The sequence below is a fragment of the Vombatus ursinus genome, unplaced genomic scaffold (assembly GCF_900497805.2).
Source record: "Vombatus ursinus unplaced genomic scaffold, bare-nosed wombat genome assembly UNPS02014841.1, whole genome shotgun sequence".
Classification (NCBI taxonomy): domain Eukaryota; kingdom Metazoa; phylum Chordata; class Mammalia; order Diprotodontia; family Vombatidae; genus Vombatus; species Vombatus ursinus.
This window is the reverse complement of record NW_020954619.1, coordinates 21,203,985-21,229,996: the sequence shown is the minus strand read 5'-3', so window position 1 is coordinate 21,229,996 and position 26,012 is coordinate 21,203,985. Positions and strand designations below refer to the sequence as shown.

The 26,012-nt window shown below is 35.5% G+C and overlaps 1 protein-coding gene across 1 annotated transcript in view; it reads left to right on the top strand.

The window, feature by feature from the left end:
- MCM8 (minichromosome maintenance 8 homologous recombination repair factor) overlaps positions 1-24,978 on the top strand; it is a 46,126-nt gene extending 21,148 nt beyond the window's left edge. Inside the window, exons 12-21 of the mRNA XM_027840376.1 lie at positions 141-171; positions 757-897; positions 6,290-6,431; positions 12,584-12,779; positions 13,480-13,699; positions 14,030-14,239; positions 15,292-15,368; positions 21,167-21,356; positions 24,018-24,111; positions 24,850-24,978. Coding sequence (XP_027696177.1) covers positions 141-171; positions 757-897; positions 6,290-6,431; positions 12,584-12,779; positions 13,480-13,699; positions 14,030-14,239; positions 15,292-15,368; positions 21,167-21,356; positions 24,018-24,110 — 1,300 coding nt within the window. The 3' untranslated portion in view covers position 24,111; positions 24,850-24,978. The remainder of the gene's footprint in view (positions 1-140; positions 172-756; positions 898-6,289; positions 6,432-12,583; positions 12,780-13,479; positions 13,700-14,029; positions 14,240-15,291; positions 15,369-21,166; positions 21,357-24,017; positions 24,112-24,849) is intronic.
- The last annotated feature ends 1,034 nt before the right edge of the window (positions 24,979-26,012 follow it).

Here is a 26,012-nt window from a genome sequence, read left to right as displayed (position 1 = left end):
AATTGCCTTTAAAAAAAAAAAAAAGGAATTTTTTTTTTTAATAGCAAGTGAAAATTCCTTGATAGGTGATAGTTAAGTGAAAAAATAAAAGGATAATGAAGTTTGACAGTATTTCAAACCTAGTTCTTTTTGCTTTTCAGTTCACTTTGCCCTGTAATTTTTGGTCATGAAGTAAGTATTATACATTATTTAATTTTGTTCTTATTTTTAAATGAAAATCTATCTTTGTTTAGTAAATGTGACCTCTGAAGAATTTTGAAAATTAGTGTAAAATGGCCAGATATATAAAAATAACTGATTTTAATTGACATGAATTTTTAATTTTAATTATTTCTTATTCAGCTTGTAGATAATTTGCTTTGTATATATTTGTTGCAAGTTAACTCCCCCATTAGATTGTATGCTCCTGGAGGGCAAGGTCTCTTTTGCCTCTCTTTTGTATTCCTAGCACTTAGCATGGTGCGAGGCACATAGTAGATGCTTAAGAAATGTTTATTGATTGATTGATTGATTGATTGGTTTTTTTCCTTCTCTATGTAGTTACCTGAATCATTACCTTCACAAATTAATGTTGTAAACTTATAGGGTAGTCTTAGCTGTAGTCACCTTCAGAAAAATTGGGCAGATAGCACATGAGATGAGCTCTTGTTATAATTTTGGAAATACAATTTCAGAAGGAAATAGCAGGTAAAAAGCAGTTGTTAAGTCTTTGCCTCACTTTTGACCAGTTTTATTTTTTTTTTTTTTACACCCTAGCTTGTTAAAGCTGGTTTGGCATTAGCACTCTTTGGAGGATGCCAGAAATATGTGGATGACAAAAATAGAATTCCAGTTCGAGGAGACCCACACATCCTAGTGGTTGGAGATCCAGGATTGGGAAAGAGTCAAATGCTGCAAGTAGGCTATCACGCAGTATTTAGAGATTTTACTTGTAATATGCAAGTATAGTTCATAATTATCTTTTAAAACTACTTATTTTCCATATAGAATAGAAGCTCTTAATAAAGAGATTGAATGGTTAAGACACACATCAGGTGCCACCTGCCTTTGCTCATTCCTTCAGTTGTTAATACCTCCTCCCCACCTCCCATCATTTTGTTTATTTTGTACATATCCTGTATTTATTTATTTATCTCTCCCCACTTTTGCAACTCTGGGGGCTAGTACGTAGGTACTTTTAATGGTTTTTGGTATAAATATGTAATGCATTTGTTTTATCAGGCTTATTCTGTCCATGATAAGCATGTTTGCATGGATGTGATTTGATGCATGATTTAAAATTGGTGTAATAAATTAGTCAGAGGTAATTCTCTTGTTGGTTCTTCTTTTCAAATTGCAATCCCCTGCCTACCACTGACTATAGGTCAAGTAAGTAGATGTCTTGTCATCCATATTCCTTGGTTTAAAATTCCCCTCTTCTTTGCCCTGCCCATTGCCTCACTTTTATTATGTGAGGTATATACTTCTGATTGTGTTCAGTAAGAATAATAATTACCGTACAGCTGACAGTGTACAATAGAGCTTTAAAGTTTGTAAAGTGTTTTACATATTTCGTCCTCACATAAACTCATTCTATCCCATTTTATCCTCACATAAACTTTGTAAAGTAGATGCTAGTATCATTTTTTAAATGAGTAAATTGAGCCTTAGAGAGGCAAATGACTTACCCAAAGTTATACAACTATCAGATCTGTGAGATGGTATTCAAACCTATGTCTTTCTTACTCAAAGTCCAGCATTCTCTCCACAGGACCATACTGCTCTTGAGGCCTGAAGTGTTAACCACTACTTTACCATTATACTTTGACCAAAAGTTTGGCACCAGTTGTAAGCTATTCATATCATTTTTACAAATATATTTTACAGATTACTCATTGTACGGATTTTTTTCATATATATTTTTTCTTTTTTATTTATAATTTACAAAATTTTCATTCTTCCCAATTCTTTTTTAAAAATCATTCATTATGTGACTATATATAGTAATGATTTGGTTACCAATCCTGAACAATACCAGTGAAATTGCTCATATTTTCAGTTTTTATTAGAATCCTTATTTAAATAAATTGAGGTGAATTTTAATTCTGAACTAATTTTTTTTTTCAAACCTTGGACTTGTGGACATAGTTTTATGTGCTGCATATTCTTTTGTTTAAAATATTTAGTTTCATTTTAGTCTTGTTAGCTACATTTTTTAAAAAATTATTTAAGCTATTTTGACTATTAATATTTTAATTACCACATGCTAGGAAATGTTATTTATGTCAAATTATAGATAGGAGCACTCTGTTTACTTTTTTTTCAAGTTGCCTATATGATAGTACTTTAATTAAATTAGATTAAATTAGATTAAATTGAATTTAATCTGAATTAGGCAGGATTATAAATCTCAGCTGGAATTCCCTTAGAGTCCTGACTGTCCTGTACACATATTTAGATTCAAGCATTTCTAGAAAGGTTGTACAGTTTCTTAGTGGCCTCTCCTAACAATGTATTTTATAAGACAAGCTTTAGAAATTTAGAGCCTAGCATAGTGCTTTACACAGAGTAGTATATGCTTAAAATATTTGTTGAGTTGAATTGAAAAATGACAACTACCACCTTCTTGATTTGAACCTAAACATTAATTTGTTAAACAAATATAGTTATTAAGTATCTACTATATGTAAAGCATGCTTGAGAATCCCAAAATAAATAAGACATAGTCCTTTCTATCATTATGTTTTACAGTCTGATAAAGCAAGTAACAAACACAAATAACTATGTTATAACATAGAATGTGAAAGTCCAATAAAAGGTACAAATTTGTCAGTCAAAAATCATTTAAGTGCTGAATGTGTCAGGCATTGTGCCAGTCATTGAAGGTACAATAAGTGTAAAGTCAGTCTTCTTCCTTAAGAAGTATATGTTCTAATGGAGGAGACAACATATAAAATAACCAGACACCTACAAGAAATATATAGAATAGATGGAAGTTAGTATGACATGGGAAGGTGCTATCAGGTGAGAGGGAGACCAGAAAGGGCCTCCTGGAGTGACAGGTACTTGAGCTGAATCTTGAATGAAGCCAGGAAAACCAAGAGGTGGAGCTAAAGCATTTTAGCCATGGGTTCAGCCAATGCAAAGATGTGGAGTCAAGAGATGGCATGTCATGTTTGAGGAGCAGCAGGTAGGCCAGTGTAGCTAAAACATAGAGGGTGTAGAGGTGAATAAAGCGTAAGAAGACTGGAAGGGCAGGGTGGGACCAGATTATGTAAAGATTTAAGTGTCAAACAGAGGAGTTTATATTTGACTCTGGATGTAAGAGGAAGTCACTGGAGCTTATGGAGCAGGGAAATGACACGGTGAGACCTGTGCTTTAGAAAAGTCACTTTGGCCACTGAGTTGAGGATATATTGGATTAAGGAAAAGCTTGAGGCAAGGAGACCATTTGGAGGGCTATTACAACAGTCCAGGTAAGAGGTAACAAAGGCCTGAGCTAGGGTTGTAGCTGTATGAATAGAGAAGGGTACATACAATAGAAAGGTTCTAAAAGTAGACAAGTATTTATCATTTACTGTGCCAGGCACTGTGCTCAGCACTATTATATTATTTGATCTTCACAACATCCTTGAGAGGTAGGTGCTATATTATTATCACCATTTTACAGAGGAGAAAACTGAGACAGAAGTTAAGTGGCGTGCCCAATATCACACATCTAGTAGGTGTCTGAGGCTAGATTTATACTCAGGGCTTCCTGCCTCCATGCCTAGCACTCTATCCACTGTACCACTGAACTGATAAGGTCAGAAACCAGACTGCAGAGGATTTGGAAGTGAGAAGAGAGGAAATGAAGACACTAGTTGTAGACAGCTTTCTCAAGGAACATAGCCACAAAGGAAAGAGATAATGGTGATAGATAACAGAGACGTTATGCTGAAATGAGGGTAATATGATGAAAAGAGACTGGGGTGAAGAAGTAGATAGTGGGAGAAAATGACTGAATGATGTGAGATAAGAGGAGCTCATGAAAAATAGTCTCAGTTTTTTTAGTGAAGTGTGAGACAAGGTCCTCAGCTGAGAAGATGGGGAAAGGAGTGCTATAGGAGGCTTGGAGAAAAATGAGAAGGATTAGAACAGCCACTGTGGAGAGTGAAATAGCAGATCAATTAGGGAAGAATAGATTATTTATCCTGCTGCAGTAAGGGCCCAGTTGAAATTAGATATCGTAAATTTGTAGTGGATCTGGTCAGCACAGTTCCATGATTACCTCTAGCTCCATTCAGCAGCATATGGATAGGTGTGAAGGAGGATGATGGTGGGAGTAATTCAGGGTTCATATTTGGTAAGGTGTCATCATCAATAAGACAAGGGGCCTGTGAGGGTAGAATATGGTGTAGAGTTGAATTGATTTACTAACAGGTCTAGATAGGGAAGGGAAGAGAATGTAATCAGAGTGTGGGTAATACCTTGAGAAAGAGCTGAGGAGTGGATAGACTGGAGGTCGTGCTTGAAGATTAAAAAAAAAAGAGAATTCATAAGGCATAGGGAAAGGTAGAAAGATCAAAGATTATGAACTGATAAAAGAATTTATGGATTGGAGAACAAGGAAGTGGAACATTTGTAAGTGATGGCAAGATCAAATGTATGACCTCTGTGTGTAGGTGAGATAGAATTGAGAAACTGAGCAACTGAAAAGTTAGAGCAGGGATGGGGAACCTGCGGCCTCAAGGCCACATGTGGCCCTCTTGGTCCTCAAGTGTGGCCTTTTGACTGAATCCAAACTTACAGAACAAATCCCCTTAATAAAAGGATTTGTTCTGTAAAACTTGGACTCAGTCAAAAGGCCACACCCAAGGACCTACAGTCCCCTTGTATGAAGGCAGGAGATGGGAAGGAGGTAAGGATTGTGAGACAGGCATTAAACACATTGAGAAAAGAAGGAGAATGTCCTGGGGGTTGATAAATGACAACCATCAGGATCTAGATTGGGTGCTGAATTTGTATAGTTTGAACCACAGAAGAAGAGAGGACACTTAGTGACAGTGGTAGAGGAAATCTGAAAGTGCAATGGGGAACAAGGAGTATTCTGTCTACTCCACCAGGATTAGTGAAGGTTGTAGTGTGAGAGAAACTGTAGCCACTACTAGAAAAGGTGTCAATAGAAAGAGTTGGGGGCGGGGGGAGGTTAAAGTGAAAGTTTGTAAGTGATGGAGTAGTATTCCAGAGGGCACAGGGAAAGGGTTACACAGATCTGGGGTGGGACAGAGTTGAGGAGGAGGGGATAAAGTGAAGGTAGAAGAAGTAGGGAGTTAGCTTTGTACACTGGCAGCCTAGAGTTCAGAATCACTGGGACAGGGAGACTATGAAACCATGCCAACAATTTAGCAGTGAGTCCAAGTGATGGGAAAAAAGACTATTGAGGTTAGCAGATCAGATCCTACTGAAATCTTTGCTTGAAGTTCAGCCTTCTGACAGTTAACGTCTGTTGAGGGGTCTTTTGAGACTCCTCAAAGCCCTCAAACGAGACAGTTGCAGGTAGAGGTATAGGAGTCTGGTCAGGAGGTAGGGGTGACTTTCTTTTCCTGGAGAAGACCCTGGAGGGCAGGAGATAGATGAAATTTTTGGTCCTAGTGGACAGCCTGGCATTGGAAGTGGTCCTGAAGTAGGGAGCCACCAAAGCATAGGTATTCAGAAGATAGGAAGATTACTTTATGACATGGAGGTTAGGGAAAGCTTGATGGTGAAGTTGTCATTTGAACTTGGCCTTGAAGAATATGTATGAGTTGAACAAGTGGGGAAAATGTTCTAGATAGAACAAATAGGGCATGCTCAGAGAATAACTAATATTAATATGGCTGGGGAAAAGTAGAAGTAATTGGTCTGAAAAGCAAGGTTGCAGCCAAATCTTGGGAGTGTAGAATGTCTTGAATATTAGGAGGAATTCACTTTTCTCAGTAGCCAATTATGGCAGCATCCAAAGTTTCTGAATAGAAGCATGATCAGAGCTTTGCTTTGGGAATGTTCTACCACCAGAATGATAAATCAGTAGGGGGAAGACTAAAGACTGGGAGATTAGTAGTAAACTTGGATAGAAATAATAAGGAACCAAAACTTATTTTTGATGGTGGGGGTAGAGGGAATGGAGAAGAATTGATATTTGTGAGAGGTATATAAAGGTAGAATCAAGAGAAGTTAGTAATTAATAATAAAGGAAGGTTTGAGAATTCAAAGATGACACAAACTATGATATTTTTTGGTATGTTCACTTTTTTCTTTTCTTTTAGCGGCCTTACCTTATTTTCCTTAGGCAGTGTGTAATGTTGCCCCACGTGGTGTTTACGTTTGTGGTAATACAACTACTTCATCTGGTCTGACTGTCACACTTTCAAAAGATAGTGCATCTGGAGATTTTGCATTAGAAGCTGGTGCCCTGGTACTTGGTGATCAAGGTAAGAAACAAAAATGAAGCCAAGTGCAATAGACTAATGGTTCCTTATTTTTTCCCTCCTTAAATTCCTTTCTAGCATTTTTAATGTACTGCTTGCATAGCAGTAGTATGCATGGATACTTCAATAATTGGCAGCAAATGGTGCCAATATAATGACTAAAAATTTGCATAGCAGTATAATTAGTTTTTGTATTTTGAAAAGGGTGGCAAATTATTTATTGTTACTGGTACTCATTATGAATGTTAGCAGGTGTTGAGTATGAAAACTGGCAGTCTGAAGTATGAAAAATCATATATTAAATACTACATCACAAAGAGAATTATTGTATATACTACAGCTACGCATAGATATTACATGACACCAACATCTCTATACCCTGCACCAATGTAGACTACAATTCAATAAGTGCTTACAAGTCATCTAAATAAAAGATCAGTAGAACTATGGTGTTGGAACAGTGACTCACATCTCAAAATCTGTGGACTGTTTTGTTTTAGACCAGGGGTTGGGAACCTGTGGCCTTCTATGTCCTTGGGTATAGTCTTTTGACTAAGCCTTGAGGCTGCAGATTCCCCACCCTTGTTTTAGACAAATAAAAGAGCTACTTTCATTTAAAAAAAAAAAAGAAAGAAAGAAAAAAAGAAAAATTTAAGGTTTTATTTCATCCTTACATATTCTTTAAAAATTATTACTCTGTTACACTGTTCATAGTTGTAAAAGTTACTGCAAATCTAAAAATTCTTTTTAAAAATTTGTGGACAAATAAAAAATTGAGTATTTATGTGGACCTCAAAATGTTGATATGGATAATAAGTAGCCATATATATCAGTAGATGTTGATTCTCTCTCAAGAACCCTTTTAGCTAATAAGATCCGAGATTTTTACCATGCCTTTGGTATCTTGATGTCTTATAGAGTCATTAGCTTCCACTTGCCCAATCCTAATTTTTAAAGCATTATTTTCTTCAGTGAGCTTTTGTACCTTCTTTTCCTCCTTTTCCATTTGACCAATTCTAGTTTTTAGGAAGTACTTTTATTTAGTGGATTTTTGTACCTCTTTTTCCATTTGACCTATTCTGTTTTTTAAGGTGTTATTTTTCTCAGCATTTTTTGTGCCTCTTTTACCAAGCTGTTGACTCTTTTTTCATGATTTTCTTACATCACTCTCATTTCTCTCTCTCTCTCTCACTTTTTTTTTTTTTTTTTTTTTTTGGTGAGGCAGTTGGGGTCAAGTAACTTGACCAGAGTCACACAGCTAGTAAGTGTTTTGTGTCTGAGGCCATATTTGAACTCAGGTCCTCCTGACTCCAGGGCCGGTGCTCTATCCACTGTGCTACCTAGCTGCCTCCACTTTCATTTCTCTTCCCAGTTTTTCTTCTACCTGTCTTGATTTTTAAAATCCTTTTTGAGCTCTTCCGTGGCCTCGGACCAATTCATATTTTTCTTTGAGGTAGGATGTAGGAGTTTTTACTTTGTTATCTTCTGAGTATGCGTTTAGATCTTCCCTATCACCATAGTAACTTTCTATAGTTAGGATCTTTTTCTGCTATTTGCTCATTTTCCAGCCTATTTCTTTTTTATTATTCATTTATTTTAAACCTAAATACAAAATAAGAAAAGAAAAAAAGCATTGCCATGTGCACAGCAGAATAGATTTCTATTTCAAGAAAGTCTATATAATAAATACTACCATTGTGTTCAGAGCTGTCCATCTTTTCTTTGCTTCCTTATACGTTTTCGTTTGTTCTCTGCTATGCACTTTTTACTTTGTTCTTTTTTCTCCCTTCCTCTCTCTCCCCCCTACAAGAAGACTATAACTAAATGTTGATATGGACACACACATACATATACTTAGATATCTGTAATCATACTCATATATATAGACATATATATTCATATGCATCTATATAATACTGTACTATACTTGCTTGTCCTCTGGTTATCTGAGGGTAGATAACATCTTCCTTCATAACTCCAAGTCTTTCCATATTTTTCTAAGTTCACCAATTCATCATTTCCTATACCCCAGCAATAATCTAATCTTATACTGTCTAGTTATTTTAAATAATCTAAAACAATATTGATTAATATGGCTGATCTATAGTGGTTGATTAAATTTTAGCTTTAACTTTGTCTGAGATCATGATTACTACCCCCTAGTTTTTTTCCCTAATAAATTCTACTCTCGATCTTTGTTTTATGTTTGTGTGTCTCTCTTATTTCCTATCCCTCCTGATTCCTCTACTTTAGTTCTACCACTCCTATTACTTAACCTACCCCCCTGGCCCCCCGCAAAGATTCCCCCCTTATCCTCTTTCCCCCCCAACCCCCCCATTCTTTCCCCTTACTTTCTTGTTTTTATCTAAATTGAGAAGACTTTTATAGCCTTCCAAATATATGTTATTCCCTCTTTATCCCATTCCCATTAATCTAGACCCCTTCAAACCCCCCCTTATCTTATTCCCTCACCCTCTTATTTCTTTATACATTTAGAAGACTTTTATTCCCTCCTAAATGTTCTAAATGTTCTCTCTTTATCCCAGATCTGATGTGAGTATGGTTCCCTCTAAAAACTCCTCCCTTATCCTCTTCCCTCCCCCCCATTCCCTTAGCCTTTTCTTTCTGAATTTAGAAGACTTGTATACCTTTATAGATATTTATGTATTGTTCTCTCTTTAATCCATTCCTGATGAGAGTAGTATTGCAGAACTACCAGCCTTCCTCCCCCTTCGAATTCCCGTGTCAGTTCTTCCTCTTGCACCTCCTTTATATAAGATAATTACTCTTTTTCCCTTTTCCTAAATTGTTTTACTTTTTAGAATCATATCATACTCACCTCTCCCCCTATCTTTCTTTTGAATGACCCAATTACTAATAATAATCTTAGACATGTTTTACATATCTTCATAAAAAGTAAACAGTCTGTTCTTACAGAGTCCCTTGTAATTAGTCTTTGATTTGTATCTTCTATTTCTCTTGGATCTTGTATGTCAGATTTTCTATTAAGTTCAGGTTTTTTTGCAACAAAATCCTGAAAGTCTGGCAAATCATTAAATGTACATTTTTTCCATTTGAGATTATGCTTAACTTTGCTGGGTTTGATATTTTCAGCTGCATCCCCAGTTCTTTTGCTCTTCGATATATAGTGTTCCAAGACCTACTGTTAGTGTTGCTGCTGCTAGGTCTTGTGTGATTCTAATTGTGGCTCCGCCATAATTGGATTGTTTTTTTCTTGTTGCTTTTCATATTTTCTCTTTGAACTGGGGATTTCAGAATTTGACTATGATATTCCTGTAGGTTTTCCTCATAGGATCTCTTTCAGGTGGTGATTGGTGGATTTTTTCTATTTCTACTTTCCCCTCTTGTTCTAACACTTCAGGACAATTTTGTTTAATTATTTTTTGTATTATTGTATCAAGATTCTTTTTATGATCGTAACTTTCAGGTAGTCTGATTATTCTTATCTTTTGTCTTCTTGATCTCTTCTCCAGATCAGTTGTTTTTCTTACAAGATGTTTCATATTCTCTTCTATTTTTTCATTCTTTATATTTTGTTTTATTATTTCTTGGTCTCTTAACTTTGCTGGCTTCCCCTTGCCCAATTCTAATTTTCAAAGAGTCATTTTCTTCCTTAAGATTCTGGATCTCCTTTTCCAGTTGGTTGACTTTCTTTTCCTAATCTTCTGTTTTTCTTAGATTGTTCTTTTTTTTTTCCAGCCTATTTCTTGACTTCTAACTCTATGCTAAAATGGGGCTCTACTTCCAGAGTGGAGGGGACACAATCCCAAGCTTCAGGTTTTTTTGTGCAGCTGGTTTCAGAGGTAATTCTGGGAACCTGTAAGTTTTCAGTTCTTCCGAGGTAGTATGATCTAGGGAAAAGTGTTTACTACTTTCCTGTACTGTGCACTGGTCTGTGAGCAACCACAAGTATTCTTTTCCACCCTGGAACAGAGACCCAGGGTCCCTGCTGCACTGCTGCTGCAAGCTTTGGTGTGCTAGTGCTCCTCCTCATCCTGGGACTGAGACCCAGGACTGCGACCCTGATCTGAGCATGAGCAAAACAACAGAGTCCTGCCCCCAGTGCCAACAAAGAGACCCCAGTAATCTCCTTATGACCAATTGTTCAACCCCATTCCTATCTGGGCTGAGGAGTCCAGAAACTGCCACTGCAGCTGCCACTGATTTAGCCACCCCCAAGGCCTGCTTCTGGTTTGCTGGAGCCAGATCTGTGCAGGACTGTGCTCCACTCTCACCCTAGTATAATAGACCTTCCTGCCAACCTTCTAAGTTGTCTTGGGCTGGGAAATTGTTTCACTCTATCCTTTTGTGGGTTCTACCCCTCTAGAATTTGTTTTCAGTCATTATTTAAAGGGATTTGGAGGGGTTTGGCATAGAGCTCAGGCGAGTCCCTGCCTTTTCTCTACCATTTTGGCTCTCAAACTTCAATTATCTTGTAAATAATCCCTTAATATCATCTAAATGGTGCTGCCCCCAGTACATACTTCTTCAGTAGTTCTGAAATAAAAATTATTCACAGAAACTCTTCAGAATAGCTACATATAAAAACCTTGAGGGCAATATTTTGTGTGGGTGTCACTTATGATACTTATGATATATGCTATATTATGATACTTATGATATGCTATGTTAAATACCAGAAACATTTAACTTAGCATCAGCATCTAGAATCATTTATGTTAAAAGTTACAGTTTTATCATAAATATTCAATGTTAAAACTGGAAGAGTCCTTTAAGGCCCACTACTTTCTCATTTTGCAGAGGAGGAAACTGAAGTCTAAGGGTTAAATTATTTTCTTAAGGTCACATAGGTATTAACTAGCAGGTCAAGTATTTGAACCCAGCTCCTATGACTCCAAATTCAGTACTGAAAATTAATGTTGTAATTGATAAATTTAAAAAAAACCAGCAAATTATTTGGTATTTTATTTAGATAACTTTTAAGCACTTTTTGAATTGAACTCTATGATGGTACAACGTATAAGTGGTTTGTTATGAGTGATATTGGTATTATGTAACATTTCTGTTTAGCTATAGCAGGGACAACAATTCTCTTCATCAAAACAGGAAAATGATACATGTTGGAGAAGATGTGGGAAAATTGGAACACTAATGCATTGTTGGTGGAGTTGTGAACTGATCCAACCATTCTGGAGAGCAGTTTGGAGCTATACCTAAAGGGCTATAAAACTGTGTATACCCTTTGACCCAGCAATACCACTTCTAGGTCTGTATCCCAAAGAGATCATAAAAAAGGGAAAAGGACCCACATGTACAAAAATATTTATAGCACCTCTTTCTGTGGTGGCAAAGAGTTGGAAACTGAGGGAATGCCTCTCAGTTGGGGAATGGCTGAACAGGTTGTGGTATGTGAATGTAATGGAATATTATTGTGCTATAAGAAATGGTGAGCAGTCAGATTTCAGGAAAACCTATGACGCTAAGTGAAGTGAGCAGGACCAAGAGAACATTGTACACAGTAACAGCAACATTGTTCGATGACCAACTTTGTTAGACTTAGGTCTTCTGAGCAATATAATGATCTAAGACAATTCCAAAAGACTCATGATGGAAAATGCTATCTACATCCAGAGAAAAAACTATGGAGTCTGAATGCAGACTCCTTTTTTTGTTGTTTTTATTCTTTCTCTTGGTTTTTCTCTTTTGTTCTGATTCTTCTTTCACAACGTGACTAATGTGGAAATATGTTTAATATGATTGTACATGAATAGCCTGTATCATATTGCATGCCACCTTGGGAAGGGGGGGAATTTAGAACTCAAAATCTTATAAAAGTGAATGTTGAGAACTAAAAATAAAATAATTAATGGGGAAAAAAACCTATTCTCTTCATGATTTAATGTTTACTATATTTTTCATACTTCAAACTGCCAGAAACTAGCTGATCATTTATTGCAAAAAAAAAAGATATTTGAGATCCCGATATATTTCAACTTGAACTACTTAGATTTAGTGTATGTTAAGTGTGAAGTACTAGGTTATTGATTATGCATTTGCTTTTAAATTGTGATCTAGTTATATGTTTATATTTATTAGTTTTTCTTATGTTTAGCTTAAGAAAAATGCCACAATAACAGTTACTCCTTTAATCTAGGACTTTATTTTAATCGCAGGTATTTGTGGAATAGATGAATTTGACAAGATGGGGAATCAGCATCAAGCCTTGCTAGAAGCTATGGAACAGCAAAGCATTAGCCTTGCTAAAGCTGGCATTGTCTGCAACCTCCCAGCAAGAACTTCAATTATTGCTGCAGCAAACCCAGTTGGGGGACACTATAATAAAGCCAAAACTGTTTCTGAAAATTTAAAGTAAGTCTTTATTAACAGTTAATGACTCAATAAAATGGCAGGTTTTTCTTCTAATAGAGGTCATTTGTGACCAATTCTTGATTCAACTATGCTTTTGATGGTTCTGTAAAGGGCTACCTCATCAGTTTATTAAGAAATGGGCCAGAAAAAGATGTGGTAAAAGGTGGTATTTGAGTTGCGGCCACTTGTCCTTCCAAGGAAAGGTGTATCAAGCCTAAGGTTGGATGCAAAGTAGTATTAAGTAAAGGATATTGGGGTAAGGGGAGAAGAAAAGGGAGTAATAAGTATGCCCATTTCACTGATTTATAGGATAGGAAAAGAAGACTTCATGAGCCTATATGCCTGTGGCCTATATGCCAGGAATTACTGACCTTTACATTGGACTTAATGCTATGTTTGCTGATTGATCTTAAAAATGAAATTTCTCATTCTTTTGTTAACTGAAAATTTTATTTCTTAAATTTTACTTGGGGGGCAGCTAGGTGGCACAGTGGATAGAGCACTGGCCCTGGATTCAGGAGGACCTGAGTTCAAATGCGGCCTCAGACACATAACACTTACTAGCTGTGTGACCCTGGGCAAGTCACTTTAACCCCACTGCCTAGCCAAAAAAAAATTTTACTTAGTATTTTTGAGTAATTGGGGAAACAACTTTGTAGATTTTCTAGTTCTTGTTTCTTTTTGTTTATATATCTTCTAGAATTGGGAGTGCTCTGTTATCTAGATTTGATTTGGTATTTATCCTACTGGATACCCCAAATGAGGATCATGACCATTTACTTTCTGAACATGTGATGGCAATAAGAGCTGGAAAGAAGAAAACAGTTTCAAGTGCCACAGTGTCTCGTATGAGCAGTCAAGATTCAAACACCTCTTTGCTTGAAGTCATTTCTGACAAACCTTTATCAGAAAGACTAAAGGTAGACATTAGACATTACCTCATGAATACATTTTCTCCTCAGTTTTTTCTTCTGTTCATGTTTAGATGTGAGAAATTAATGTATTCTTTTTTATACTGCATTTATATTATATACACTTATGTTTTATGCCTTTACTTCATGTACCACGTGAGGGTTAGGGCCAGCATCAGTTTTATCCAAAATGATCAAACTCAAATAGATTTTGAGAGTCAGAATCTCCATTATAAGACTTAATATCTAGAAATTTTAAATATTTGATTAATTATTTTTTAGTAATCTTTCTATTTTGTCTACATATCTGTAATCCATATACTTGAATCATTGCTTTAGGTTTCTCCTGGAGAAAACTTAGATCCAATTCCACATCATTTATTGAGAAAGTATGTTGGATATTCTCGGCAGTATGTTCATCCAAAGTTATCTCCAGAAGCTGCTCAAATTCTCCAAGATTTTTATCTTGAGCTGCGGAAACAGACTCAACGATTAAATGGCACACCAATTACCACAAGGCAGTTGGAGTCACTAATTCGTCTGACGGAGGTTATTTTCTGTTGTAAATATTTTAATAATTTTTATTTCTTTAGTTTTACTACAGTTTTGCAATACTATATTAGTTTTAAAAGCAGATTTGGTGTCTTTCACGAACAGGCACCTGGATACTTCATGAAGTATACAATCAGGAAATAAAGGATATAAGTCCTTTAGTAGATCTGTTGAACACACACAAATACCATGCTGGTGAACCAGTTTCTTTGTGTCTTCCATTATTGCCAGTTCATTCTAGCCAGCGGGACTGCTGGCATTCTTTGCAAGATTTGACAGACCATAATCTCCTTTTGGAGTATCTGAGAAAAGGATATAAAGTATCTTAGAGCTCCAAACTACCAAAAGTTACATATATGAAAATTACAGGTTTAGAATGTCCAGTATTTTATTCTAAAACTTGACAGTTCTAGCATGGATAACGGAAGGCTCATACTTACAATAATCAAAAAGTCACTTTATCATTGTTAGAATTAGGGCCTTGTGTTGGCTAGTGTTGCTTAAAGTAAAACACAAGGGAGACAACTAAGAATTTAACTTCAAAGTAATTACATTTAAATTATTTTACATATTTTACCTTGGTGGTTTCATACTTAAGTACTTCGAGGGTCCATGACTTTATCCATGTGAGTACCTCCTTCACTGATATAGTTCAGAACACTTCCACACCTTAGCAGACAATCTTTGTGATTCCTGGAGCTAAAAATTTTGTCATCTACTTGGTCAACACTTCTGATGAGCTTCTTTGACCTTAGCTAGTCTGATCCACTCAGAAGAAACATTATAAGTCATCATGTGTTCATACTTGACAATGTTTCCACTTTAGTAGACCTGGCCACCAGCTGTACTCCTCTTACATAGCCTTTGACAAGCCAAGGTCATCTTCACACTGTGATGAGACCTCAAAGTAGGACTTCAGTGGAAGTGGCATACTGTTGCTGTACTACTATTTGAGATGATTAGTTCCCAGCCTATAACAAGCTAAAATATGTTTGGAGTTGCACCTTTAACATGAAATATAACCCTGATTGTTATGGATTTTGTTGAAGGCTCGGACAAGATTGGAATTAAGGGAGAAAGCAACCAAAGAAGATGCAGAAGACATAGTTGAAATTATGAAGTATAGGTAAGATTCTAATTTTAAATTAAGCTAAGAAATGATGTTAAATGAAATGACATTTTATTGTCATTAGAAGGTTAATTTATGTGTACCTGATTTTTCTACTGAATCACCGTACTTCTGTGAAAACGATTTTCATAACAATAATAACAGTGTGTACAACAAAATTGTTCTATATTTAAAACATACTACCTATACAATAAAGTAATTGATATAAAATATGACATTTGCAGGGAGACAGTTTAAGCCCATTATGGTTCTGCATAGCCCTAAAATCACCATCACCCCTACTAAGTAGTACTAAATATGGTCAAATAAAAGAGAAATTTCAGCAAAACACCATATTAATCAATTGATAAACATGGATGACATTAAAGTATATGGCTACACTGAAAGGTACATTAAACAGCTTCTTCATGGAAGCTTTTTCCAATGATATTCAAATATCATTTGGACTCAAGTGCGAAATTCTTAATTTACATCAAGGAAAAATATAACCTAAACCTTTGAGCTTGAATCCAGAGCATAAACAGAACACAGGACAAAGGAATTACTTATGAATAGCTTGATTTTCTCCAGGTAAGACATGCCAAGTATAAAGTCATAAAGAAGAAAGCTATGGTGTTAAGTGTCAAAAGACTTAGCAGCATCTGAAGTCAGAGTTCAGTGAGTGACTACTTTTAGAGAAATTAACACCTTTGCAATGCCAGTCTTAACATTTGCTTTTGTAACAGTAAATGAACAACAGTGGATTGTGAAGTATCCAAATAAAAATCTGTACAATATTTATGAAATACAGGGACCATCACCCAAGACAGCTATAGGAAGATTAAGAGCCTTCAGAAAAGGAGAAAAAGGGCATATAGATGTTCTTGGATGGCCTGATAAAAAGATTGAAAACTTGAGAAATATTTTTGGAACAGATTCCACTACAAAGCAGTAGGCTGACAAGATGCTTCTGGACTTAATTAGTATAACTTAAATTAGTTTCATTTACCTTTATCTCAAAAGCTTATTAGAAATCAATTAACTAACTCTCAAAGATGTTCTCACAAAAGGGGAAGTGGTGTGATTGATGATACAACATTAACCTCTTTGGCTGCAATATTCTTAATGCCCTCAAGCATATCTTTTTTAGTAGACTATTTGATTTCAAGACGCAGTTGATCAAGGTGCATACTACTACTACCACTTCAACCCTAAACTTACTTTCCTGAGGTAGGAAAGCCTGTCACTACCTCCTGATAAAGTCTGTCTTCCAAAAGTAGCTCATGAAATTAAACCTTTCTTTATAACTCTAACCCAGTCAATGATCATACTACACACAAACAATGGATTCTGAAACGACTTCTTTGTCAGTTACCAGTTATCTCCTCTTTGCTCATTTGTTATCACTTTCACTTTTATGATATTGTTTGGTGCTTGCTATGTCCAATGGCTTTTCTAACTCATTTTGAAGCAAAGCATTCATAATATACAAGCATAAGACTTCTAAGTATCCCATCATAATCTCAAAAGATCATTATAATGTGGTCCTTAACTCTCTCAAGTCTCTCGAGCTTCCTTTTAATAATGATCCCTATACCCTACACCCATGCTTTTAGTATAACAAGATGAAAACATTGTTTTATGAAGTAATCAAATGTAGGGAATTTAAGAGAGAGAAAAGTCAAAGACGACTTTGGAGGGTCTGGTATAGGAGACTGGAATGATGGTGGATCCCATAATAGAGATATGGTTGGCTGCTGGCTATTGTAGATCAGTTCTCACAGCATCGAAGGCATCAGTATTCACTTAAATGTTATTTTTGGTCTTTTGCCTTATGATCTACAGATTCTTCTTTTGGTAGGGGTGGAAAGGAAGGTTTCCCCTGGTCAACATTGCCCTAACAAACTGAAGTTAACAAGGTATAGATTAACTTCATTTGAATAAACTGGTCCAGTTTTTCATAGAATTTTTCTACTCCTATCTTCTACAATTAGTTGTTCATTAGTATTTAGGCTAAAGTTGTTTCATGATGAACTGATTACTTGTGTTTATCATGAACCTTGAAAAGCAAGACAACCAAATGCCTCTCCAAATTGTTTTTTGTTTCTGATAAAACCCAAGTCTGCCAAGTCATTTCTTAATCCTAGGAAGACCTGTGAGACATCATTCCATTTAGCATCAATTTCCTCATTTCTTTTAGTTTCATTTGTGGCAAGAATGTCAATGTGGATATAGTTCTGTTCTTCTAATACTATTTGTACTAGTGAGTTATTGGATAAAGTTTATGTATTAAATACTAACAGCTATATTAATGTTTACACCTATTCTAAGAACTATGTGATTCTTAGTATCTTCTATCCTGTTTTCTGCCACCATTTTTGTGGGAGTTGAAGGGGTTACACAAGATTGAGTTCTGGTCTGTATTTTTAACTACTTCATGAGTCACCATAACCAAAAATTTCATCACATAGTGGCTATCATTTTTGTGGTAAGTTCCTCTATACATACAGAATTCATAATCTTCTCCCAAAAAACCTAACGCTCTTCTAAACCTCTATATTTCTGTCAAGGGCACCATCATCCATCTGGTTACCCAGGTTGGCAATGTCAGAGTCATCCTGCACACTTTATTCTCCATCACCCCATGTACCTAATTACTTGCTAAATCATGTCAACCTCCAAAACATATCACATCTGTCCCCTTCTCTCCCCAATCCTGGGTCAGGCCTTTATCACCTCTCATTTAGACTACTGTGGTAGTCTAATAATTGATCTTCCTGACTCAAGTCTCTAACCTCACCAGCCTGTTCTCCACACAGCAGCTAAAGTAATATTCCTAATGCACAGATCTGATCATGGTATTCCCTTGCTTAGTCAACTCCAGGGGCTCCCTCTTTTCTCAATCATCAAATACATACTCCTTTGTTTGGCATTTAAAACCTTTCACAATTAGGCTCCAAACTACTATTATAGCCTTACCCTACAACACATAGTCCAGCCATACAGGATTTCTCCATGATTAGAATGATGCCCTATCTTTGTTTGTACCTCTATACTTTATTATGCTTAGTTTCCTCCAAAAATCAATTCAAACACTACCTGTTATATGAGGCCTTTCCTGATTCCCCTCCTCCCTGCCCCAGCTACTAGTGTTCCCCTCAAAACCACTATCCTGTATTTTGTATGTTTTACAGATACTATGACATAGCCATATAATATAATCTTTCCCAAAAAAATGTAATCTCTTTTACATTTTTGTAATTTTGTAATTTTTGTGTTTGTGTCCTTAGTATTTAGTACAATTCCTGGCATAGAATAGGTATTTAATATTTATTTATTGATAGATGCTTAGTTAGACTGGATATTTTTTAAAACACAACATTCTATTAACAGATGTATACTCAAATCCTTTCCATCTTAGTAAAATCTAGCACAGCCTTCATTCGGCAGGCATACTCTTCAGTGAGCCAGGGTTGCCTCCATGCTGTAAAAAAGCATTCAAATAAGAATTCTGTGTCAAGTCTGAAAAAAGGGAAATGAACAGAAGTTTTAAAAAATGTATTTTATCACTGTTGTTAGTGAAGTTGATTCTATGCCAAATAGTTACCATAATGAGAAGACTGAAATGAAGAGATATGGTATCCAAGGGCAACTGTAAATTTCTTCAGGGCAGAGATTATGTTTTCTTTTTTGTCTTTGTATTACCAATGCCGATCACAGTGCCTTTCATATTGGTAGGTGTGTAGTCATGTAAGAAAAAGCAAAAGACAGTTGAGGAAAAATTAGTTTTCAAAGTGCACGGCTTAAGACCCAGCTAAGCTAAATCAACCCAAAAGCATTTGTGGATGAAACAGAAAGAGTATAATAAATAGATGTGAAATGGAACATAGATGCTGATCTTTTCTCATCACAATAACAAGTCTGAAATTTGGATTCTACTACCTCAATATCTAATGTGCTCTGTCAGTTAAGTGATAGTGGCACTGAAGAAATTCGGTTAAGAAGGACAAATGGATAGTAAAGAGTTCCATGCTAAAGGTGACAATTTTAAAAGCAGTCAAGGATTGATTTTTTTAAAATAATTCTGACAAAAATTTATTTTCTCTCCTCCCTCTTTTGAACTCTTGTAACAAATATGCATTGTCAAGCAAAACAAATTTCTGAACTGGCCATTTCAGTAATATTGTCAGACAATAAACATTTATTAAGAGCTTATTATGTGCTAAGTACATAAAACCAAGAAAGACAAAAGACAGTCCCTGCCCTCAAGGAGTTTATAATCTAATGGGGGAAGACAACATACAAAAGAAGGCAGAAAAGCAGAGTTGGAGAGAAGGTGCCCAGCCCCAGGGCAAGATGAAAAAATCCAAAAGAGTGAAACCAGGTGGGAAATGAAGATATGGATAACCTCAGCTCCCTTCTTAAATGGAAGTTCTGGTTGGTGAGGGGTCTCAGTGGCAGAGAGTACTAACAAGGTGCAAGCTCCAGGGCTGAAGTGATCTTGCAAGATGAAAGTATGGTATTGAGGTATGATGGAGAAGTCCAGAGGAGTGCAGCTAAATAGGAAATGATGAGGTGACTGGCCTTGTCAAAAAATATGTTTCATTTAGCACCTTAAGTCTGTCATCTCTATCAGGTATCTCCCAGTGGATAGCATATTTTATCACTGATCCTCTGGAATCCTGATTCATTATTCCATTGATCAGGGTTCTTAAGTCTTTCAAAGTTTATAATGTTATTGTATAAATTGTTGTTCTGGTTCTGCTCACTTTGAAAACTATCTGTTCATGCCCTTTGACCGTTTTTCAGTTGGGGAGTGGCCATATTATAAATTTTAATCAGTTCCTTATATACCTTGAAAATGAGATGCATCAGACAAGCTTGCTGCAAACATGCTTTTCCAAGTTTCTTTTTTTCTCTTCTAATTCAAGCTACATTGATTTTGTTGGTGTAAAAATTTCATTTTAATATAATCAAAATTGTCCACTTTATGTTCTGCGACCCTTTCTATCCCTTGTTTCATCATGCATTGTTCCTCTGTACATAGATCTAAAAGGTAATTTCTTCTTTGTTCTTCTAATTTGTGTATGGTACCCTTTATGTCTAATTCATATATCTATTTGGGGCCTATCTTGGTGTACAATCTGAGATGACACCCTACACTTATTTACTGCCTTACTTGTTTTCTAGATTGAATTCTTACCCAACTAGCTGGGATCTTTGGGTTTATCAAACACTAGGCTACTGTATTCGTTTGCTTCTGTATGTTTGTGTACCTAATCCATTCCAGTAGGCAGTCTATATCTTAACCAATATCAGATTGTTTTTGATGATTAATGTTATGTAGCAGAGAGATCTGGTACTGCCAAACTTCTTTTCTTCCCACTTTTTTTCATTATTTTCCTTGAGATTCTTCACCTTTTGTTACAGTAATTTTCTTTTTTCTTTTTATTCAGTTGGAGGGGTTAGAGGGAAAGGATAAATAGCAATAAGTTGTCAAGAAAAAAAAAGAGGGCCATTGAAACTTTTTTAACACAGAGAATAAAAGTAGGAAAGCCAGAGAGAAACTTTGAGAAATAAGAAAACCTTGAAAGTTGCTTGTTGAAATTGTTATATACACTGGAAAGGAAACTCAGGATTTATAGTTTCATGTACAACTCTCTTTCTGTTTCATTTTGTATATGGAAATTCTCATTTTTTTTAAATTTTCTAATTTCAGAATAAACATTTTTTAAAGATGTGGTCTTTTACAGTCTAAAGGTTTATGACTAATTTTTGTTATCCCTACCATATTTGCCAAATCTCTTTTGTTTTAGTATGCTAGGAACTTACTCAGATGAGTTTGGGAATCTGGATTTTGAGCGTTCTCAACATGGTTCTGGAATGAGCAACAGGTCAGCAGCAAAAAGGTTCATTTCTGCTCTCAACACCATTGCAGAAAGAACTTACAATAATTTATTTCAGTATCAACAACTTCGACAGATTTCTAAAGAGCTAAACATTCAGGTAATATTTTTTTAAACAGTGCTTTAAGGTTTGCAGAGTGCTTTTGGTGGGGGTGAGGGGTAGGAAGGACCAGACCTATTTCATTGGCAAAAGGAACTCCCAGTAGGAAGCTCTACCAATGCACTTTCTCCAGAATTTATAATCCTAGAAAACTGAGTGGGGTACTAAGATGTTAAGAGACTTGCCCAGGGTCATACAGCCAGCAAGGGTCAGAGGCAGTGCTTGCATCTAGGTCTTTAAGACTCTCAGGCTGGCTCCCTTTCCACTCTTTCTTAGTGTTAAGATATTTTACATAATAATATTAGTGTTAAGATATTTTACATAATAATATATCAGTCACTTTTAAAATTTGCAAAACATTTTACATATGTTTCACGTCAGCCTCATGGTAAGCAAAGGTAGGTGCACTGCAGGTGTTATTATCCCTATTTCACTAGTGAGCAAACTGAGGTTCTGACAGGGTACCTAATCCAGGGTCATACAGCTAGGAAGTTTTAGACCCTGGGATTTAAACCTCTGACTCCAAGCACTACATCACACTCTCAAGGCAATACAGAAGTAAGCCAAAGTGTTCATTAAAACAAAATATGTATATTAGATAAGTTACTATAGAATTTAATATTAGCAGTCTACTACTGAAATCAGGATGTTTAATCAAGAATATACAAGCTCTGTTGCTATTTGGATAAAACTGAGTATTTCTTATCCCTCCTGAGTTATATTCTCAAGTTTTGTATTCCCATTTATTGTTTGGTGGTCATCTTTGTAAGGCATTATTGAACTGCATAAAGCTAATAACTGGACAAAGAAAGAAAATAAATTTAGAGGTTTTTCCACTCAAAGTTATCTACCAGTATGATTTTTTAACCATATAAGGGAATTTTAAAGGAAGTCACTTGTAGTGAGTATATTAAAGTGTTGGTTAAAATTTGTAGTAGGATTTTATTGTTTACTATTTAATTTCATAAATCCCAAACTTGAACACCTTCCTTTAAGCTACAGTGCATTTCTATATTATTTGTTTTCTACTTTGAAGGTTCCGTGGGAATTGGTGGGAGCACGTTGTGCCTCCTGGGATACTGAAATATAAAAAAGAACCAAAAGTAAAATTATTCACTGTCTCTTCGTTTATTTTCTTTTCAAAATTTTTTGTTGATGGATTCTGTTTTCATTTCCAAATACATCTCTTCCCTTCCCCAAATCAGAGTCATCCCTTAAAACAAAGAAAAAAAGACATGAAAAAAGAAGTTCAATAAAACTAAATATCACATTAACCAAGAAGGAAAGGATGTGTGTACATTTTTTCCTGGTTCTACTTACTTCACCTCTTATGTTCCTGTGTATTCTTCATATTCACTGTTTCTTACAACACAGCAATACTTCATTACATGTATGTACCATAATTTGATTAGCTATTCCCCAGTCAATGAGCATCTACTTTGTTTCCAGTTCTTTGCTTCCAGAAGTGCTACTGTAAATACATATTTATAGGTTATGTTGTGTATGTAGGAACTTTCTTTGACCTCTTTGGCTATTCAAACATTTCTTTAAATGCACAGAAGGAAGTTCAGGAGACAGTAACCACAAAGACAATTATAAAAATAACATGCTGAATTTATTATTATTTTTAATAAAACAAATGGCATAAAATAGAGATTCACATTAAATTTACAGGCTTTTTGTGTCTTGCTTTTATATGGAAATACTCAGATGTGGGGGGTTGTGGTGTTCAGAATTTAAAAAAAAATTTTTTTACAGCATTCAACCCCAGTTTTTATGAAGTATAACTGATTTGGTTCTCTTTTAACCTTCATTATGGCATAATATTAGTTCATATATCCATTCTGACTTTTTTGTGGAACATGGTACCAAGTATTGACCTAAACCTAATTTTTGCCTGCTTTCCAATTTTCATAGCAATTCTTGTTTGTTTGGGTTTTTGTCCAACATTTTGGGGATTAGGTTTGGTAGTTCAGTTATGATTTTTCCCTATTTAAGCTGTTCCACTGGTTCATATTTCTATTTTTTAACTAGTATCATTTATGTTTTTTTTAGCCAGTAATCTGTGTCCCAAATTGTTCAGGCCTATTTCCTGCGCTCATAAAGATCAGTCTATCTCTCGTTGGCTGTGCCATATCATCTCTAAATCTTTGTCACCATCACTACTCTGGGTGCCAGCTCACACATCCCTTCTCCTGGACTGGGATGATGTACATGGAAGCACACCACCTTCTCAGAGATGGTGCTGTCCCATAGTATTGTCTCCCCAGATTAAATCCATCATGAAGTCTGCCCATCTTCCAACACAAACACATACATCTTTCCCAGTTAAAGCGTTCTTTAGTAGACCCCTTTTATCACTTGCCTTCTCCAAGATCAAACCCTCCAATGCTTCAGATTCGGAGTGAGTCCTGCCAGTTATATGCTGGCTTTACATCCCTGGGCAAGTCATTTCCTTTCAGTGACCCAGGCAACTATCTAAGACTAGAAATAGCAAATGGCATCCATATGCAGTCTGCACTGGTAGAGAGAGTTTCTTCACTGATATAATTACCTATACCAATGAAATCATAGGTCTGAACAGGTATTCACACATAATTAATGTAAGAATTTTAGTTTGTTTTACAGTTTGCTTACACAGAATTTTCTTTTCTCTTCCAGGTTGCTGACTTTGAAAATTTTATAAGTTCACTGAATGACCAAGGCTATCTCTTGAAAAAAGGTCCAAAAGTTTACCAGCTTCAAACTATGTAAAGTGAGTTTCCCAGTAATAGCTTGTTTTACCATCAACAGTTGCTTTAAAAAAAAAGTTTTCTTTATGTGTGAAATGTAGAAGAAAGTATATCTAAATTTATTGTTAATATTAGTCATATAATTTTCTTAAAATAAAGCACAAAACTTAAATTTTTATAGTCAGAAATGCTACATGAAAAGACGACCAAATAGTAGATAAGGTAAATTAAATGCTTAATTTTTTTTAATGGCAGGCAGCCTCTTTTTCATTTTTCCATTTTCCCCCAAAGGCCAACAGTTGTTTAAATTTTCCTTATTAAGGATCAGAAAAAAACCTGAGATCAATCTCAGTCACTTTTTTATACTTATTTAAATAGTTCCAACAAAAAATTGTATAGATTTTTATTGGAGCTCATTTTTTCTTAAATTTTATATTACTAATTTAGAAATTAACATTTGAAATAAATTTAATTTTTAAGTAACTTTTTCATCTTGACATTAACTATTGTATATTCTTTAAAATTTTAAATTCTTCAAAAACTAGTTTTCATGTGTAAAATTCTCAATTTAAAATTTAAAATATTAATATTAAAATGAGTCAGGTTTTTATGCTTACTGTAAATGATATTGAAATTTAATTTTGTAATAAATATTTATTTTTTACTTTATGTGTACTCCTTTTTCTGTTTAACTAAGAAAATGAGAATTCAGTATAAAAAGGATATGACTGCTTGTTTTTTCTTTAAAATTTCATAAATAGGATAGACCTAAAGATAGGAAGAAAGCCTACAAGCTGAGTCTCCTCGCATGTTATGGTTCTGCAGAGTGGTTTGCGGTTTAGAGATATCATGCTTTTTAATGAACGAATGATTTTAAAACTATTTATTGTTTGTTTAGTTTTGTCTGACTAAAATGGTTATGTTTTTGTTCTTATCACTGATTCTAAAATGATCTATTTTTATTTTCTAAAAACCTTTTTTACTTAAAAATAAATATGAGATTTGGAGGAAGCACTATGGTACTGCTCCTTCTTCCCCATCCTTCCCCACCTCAAGTTACTTGTGCTCTTCAAGCTATATTTCATGACCTTTTTCCCTTAAAAGTTAGCTTTGGCATCTGTTTAAACTTTATCCAATATAAAAGCAGTGGTTGGAACTGATTGCCTCATTTCTACATGTCTCTGGCAGCTCCCTAGGATTTATCTACTAAGCCATAGATGAGTGGATACATGTATAATAATTGTGAGTTTTCTGTTGGTAGCAGAATAAATAAAATTATTAGCAATTTTTGCTGTTCAGCTGTATATATATATGTGCATTTGTCTCAGAGATTTCGTAACCCTATAGGAATGAAGGATATGAACCACTTGACACAGGTCACATTTTCTATCCCTCATATTCTGCAGAGCCAGGTAACATCAGTAAGCCATTGTCCTGGAAATTTTTTGAGCAATTGCTGCCAAACCCTGTTCTACAACCCACTATGGCCCCAAAGTTTCATCCTAATTCCACCTAGCCCTTCGCTGTGCCCTCTGGAATGCATGTTCCATAGGCAACACACTTCTCTTCATCTTAAATCTTTTCCTCACCCACTCCATCTACTAGCTCTTACTGAAACCTGGCTTTCCTCTACACAGCCTCCCTGGCCACCCTTTCCAGCACTGGCAGCACCTTCACTCATTCTTCTCACTGGCCTAGAAAAAAAGTTGGAATGTTCCTTTCTCCTCACTGTTACTTCCAGGTTCTCCCTCTTCCTCCATCACTCAGTAAACTCTCTTCCTTTGAGGTTCATGCTATTGATATCTACCACACAAATGTTATATCTATCAAACAAAATCCTGGCAGCTATTGTCTATAGATCATCCCAACCCCCCCACCCCTTCCTTCCTCAATGAGTTTTATTCTTGGTCTACAGTTTTCCTCT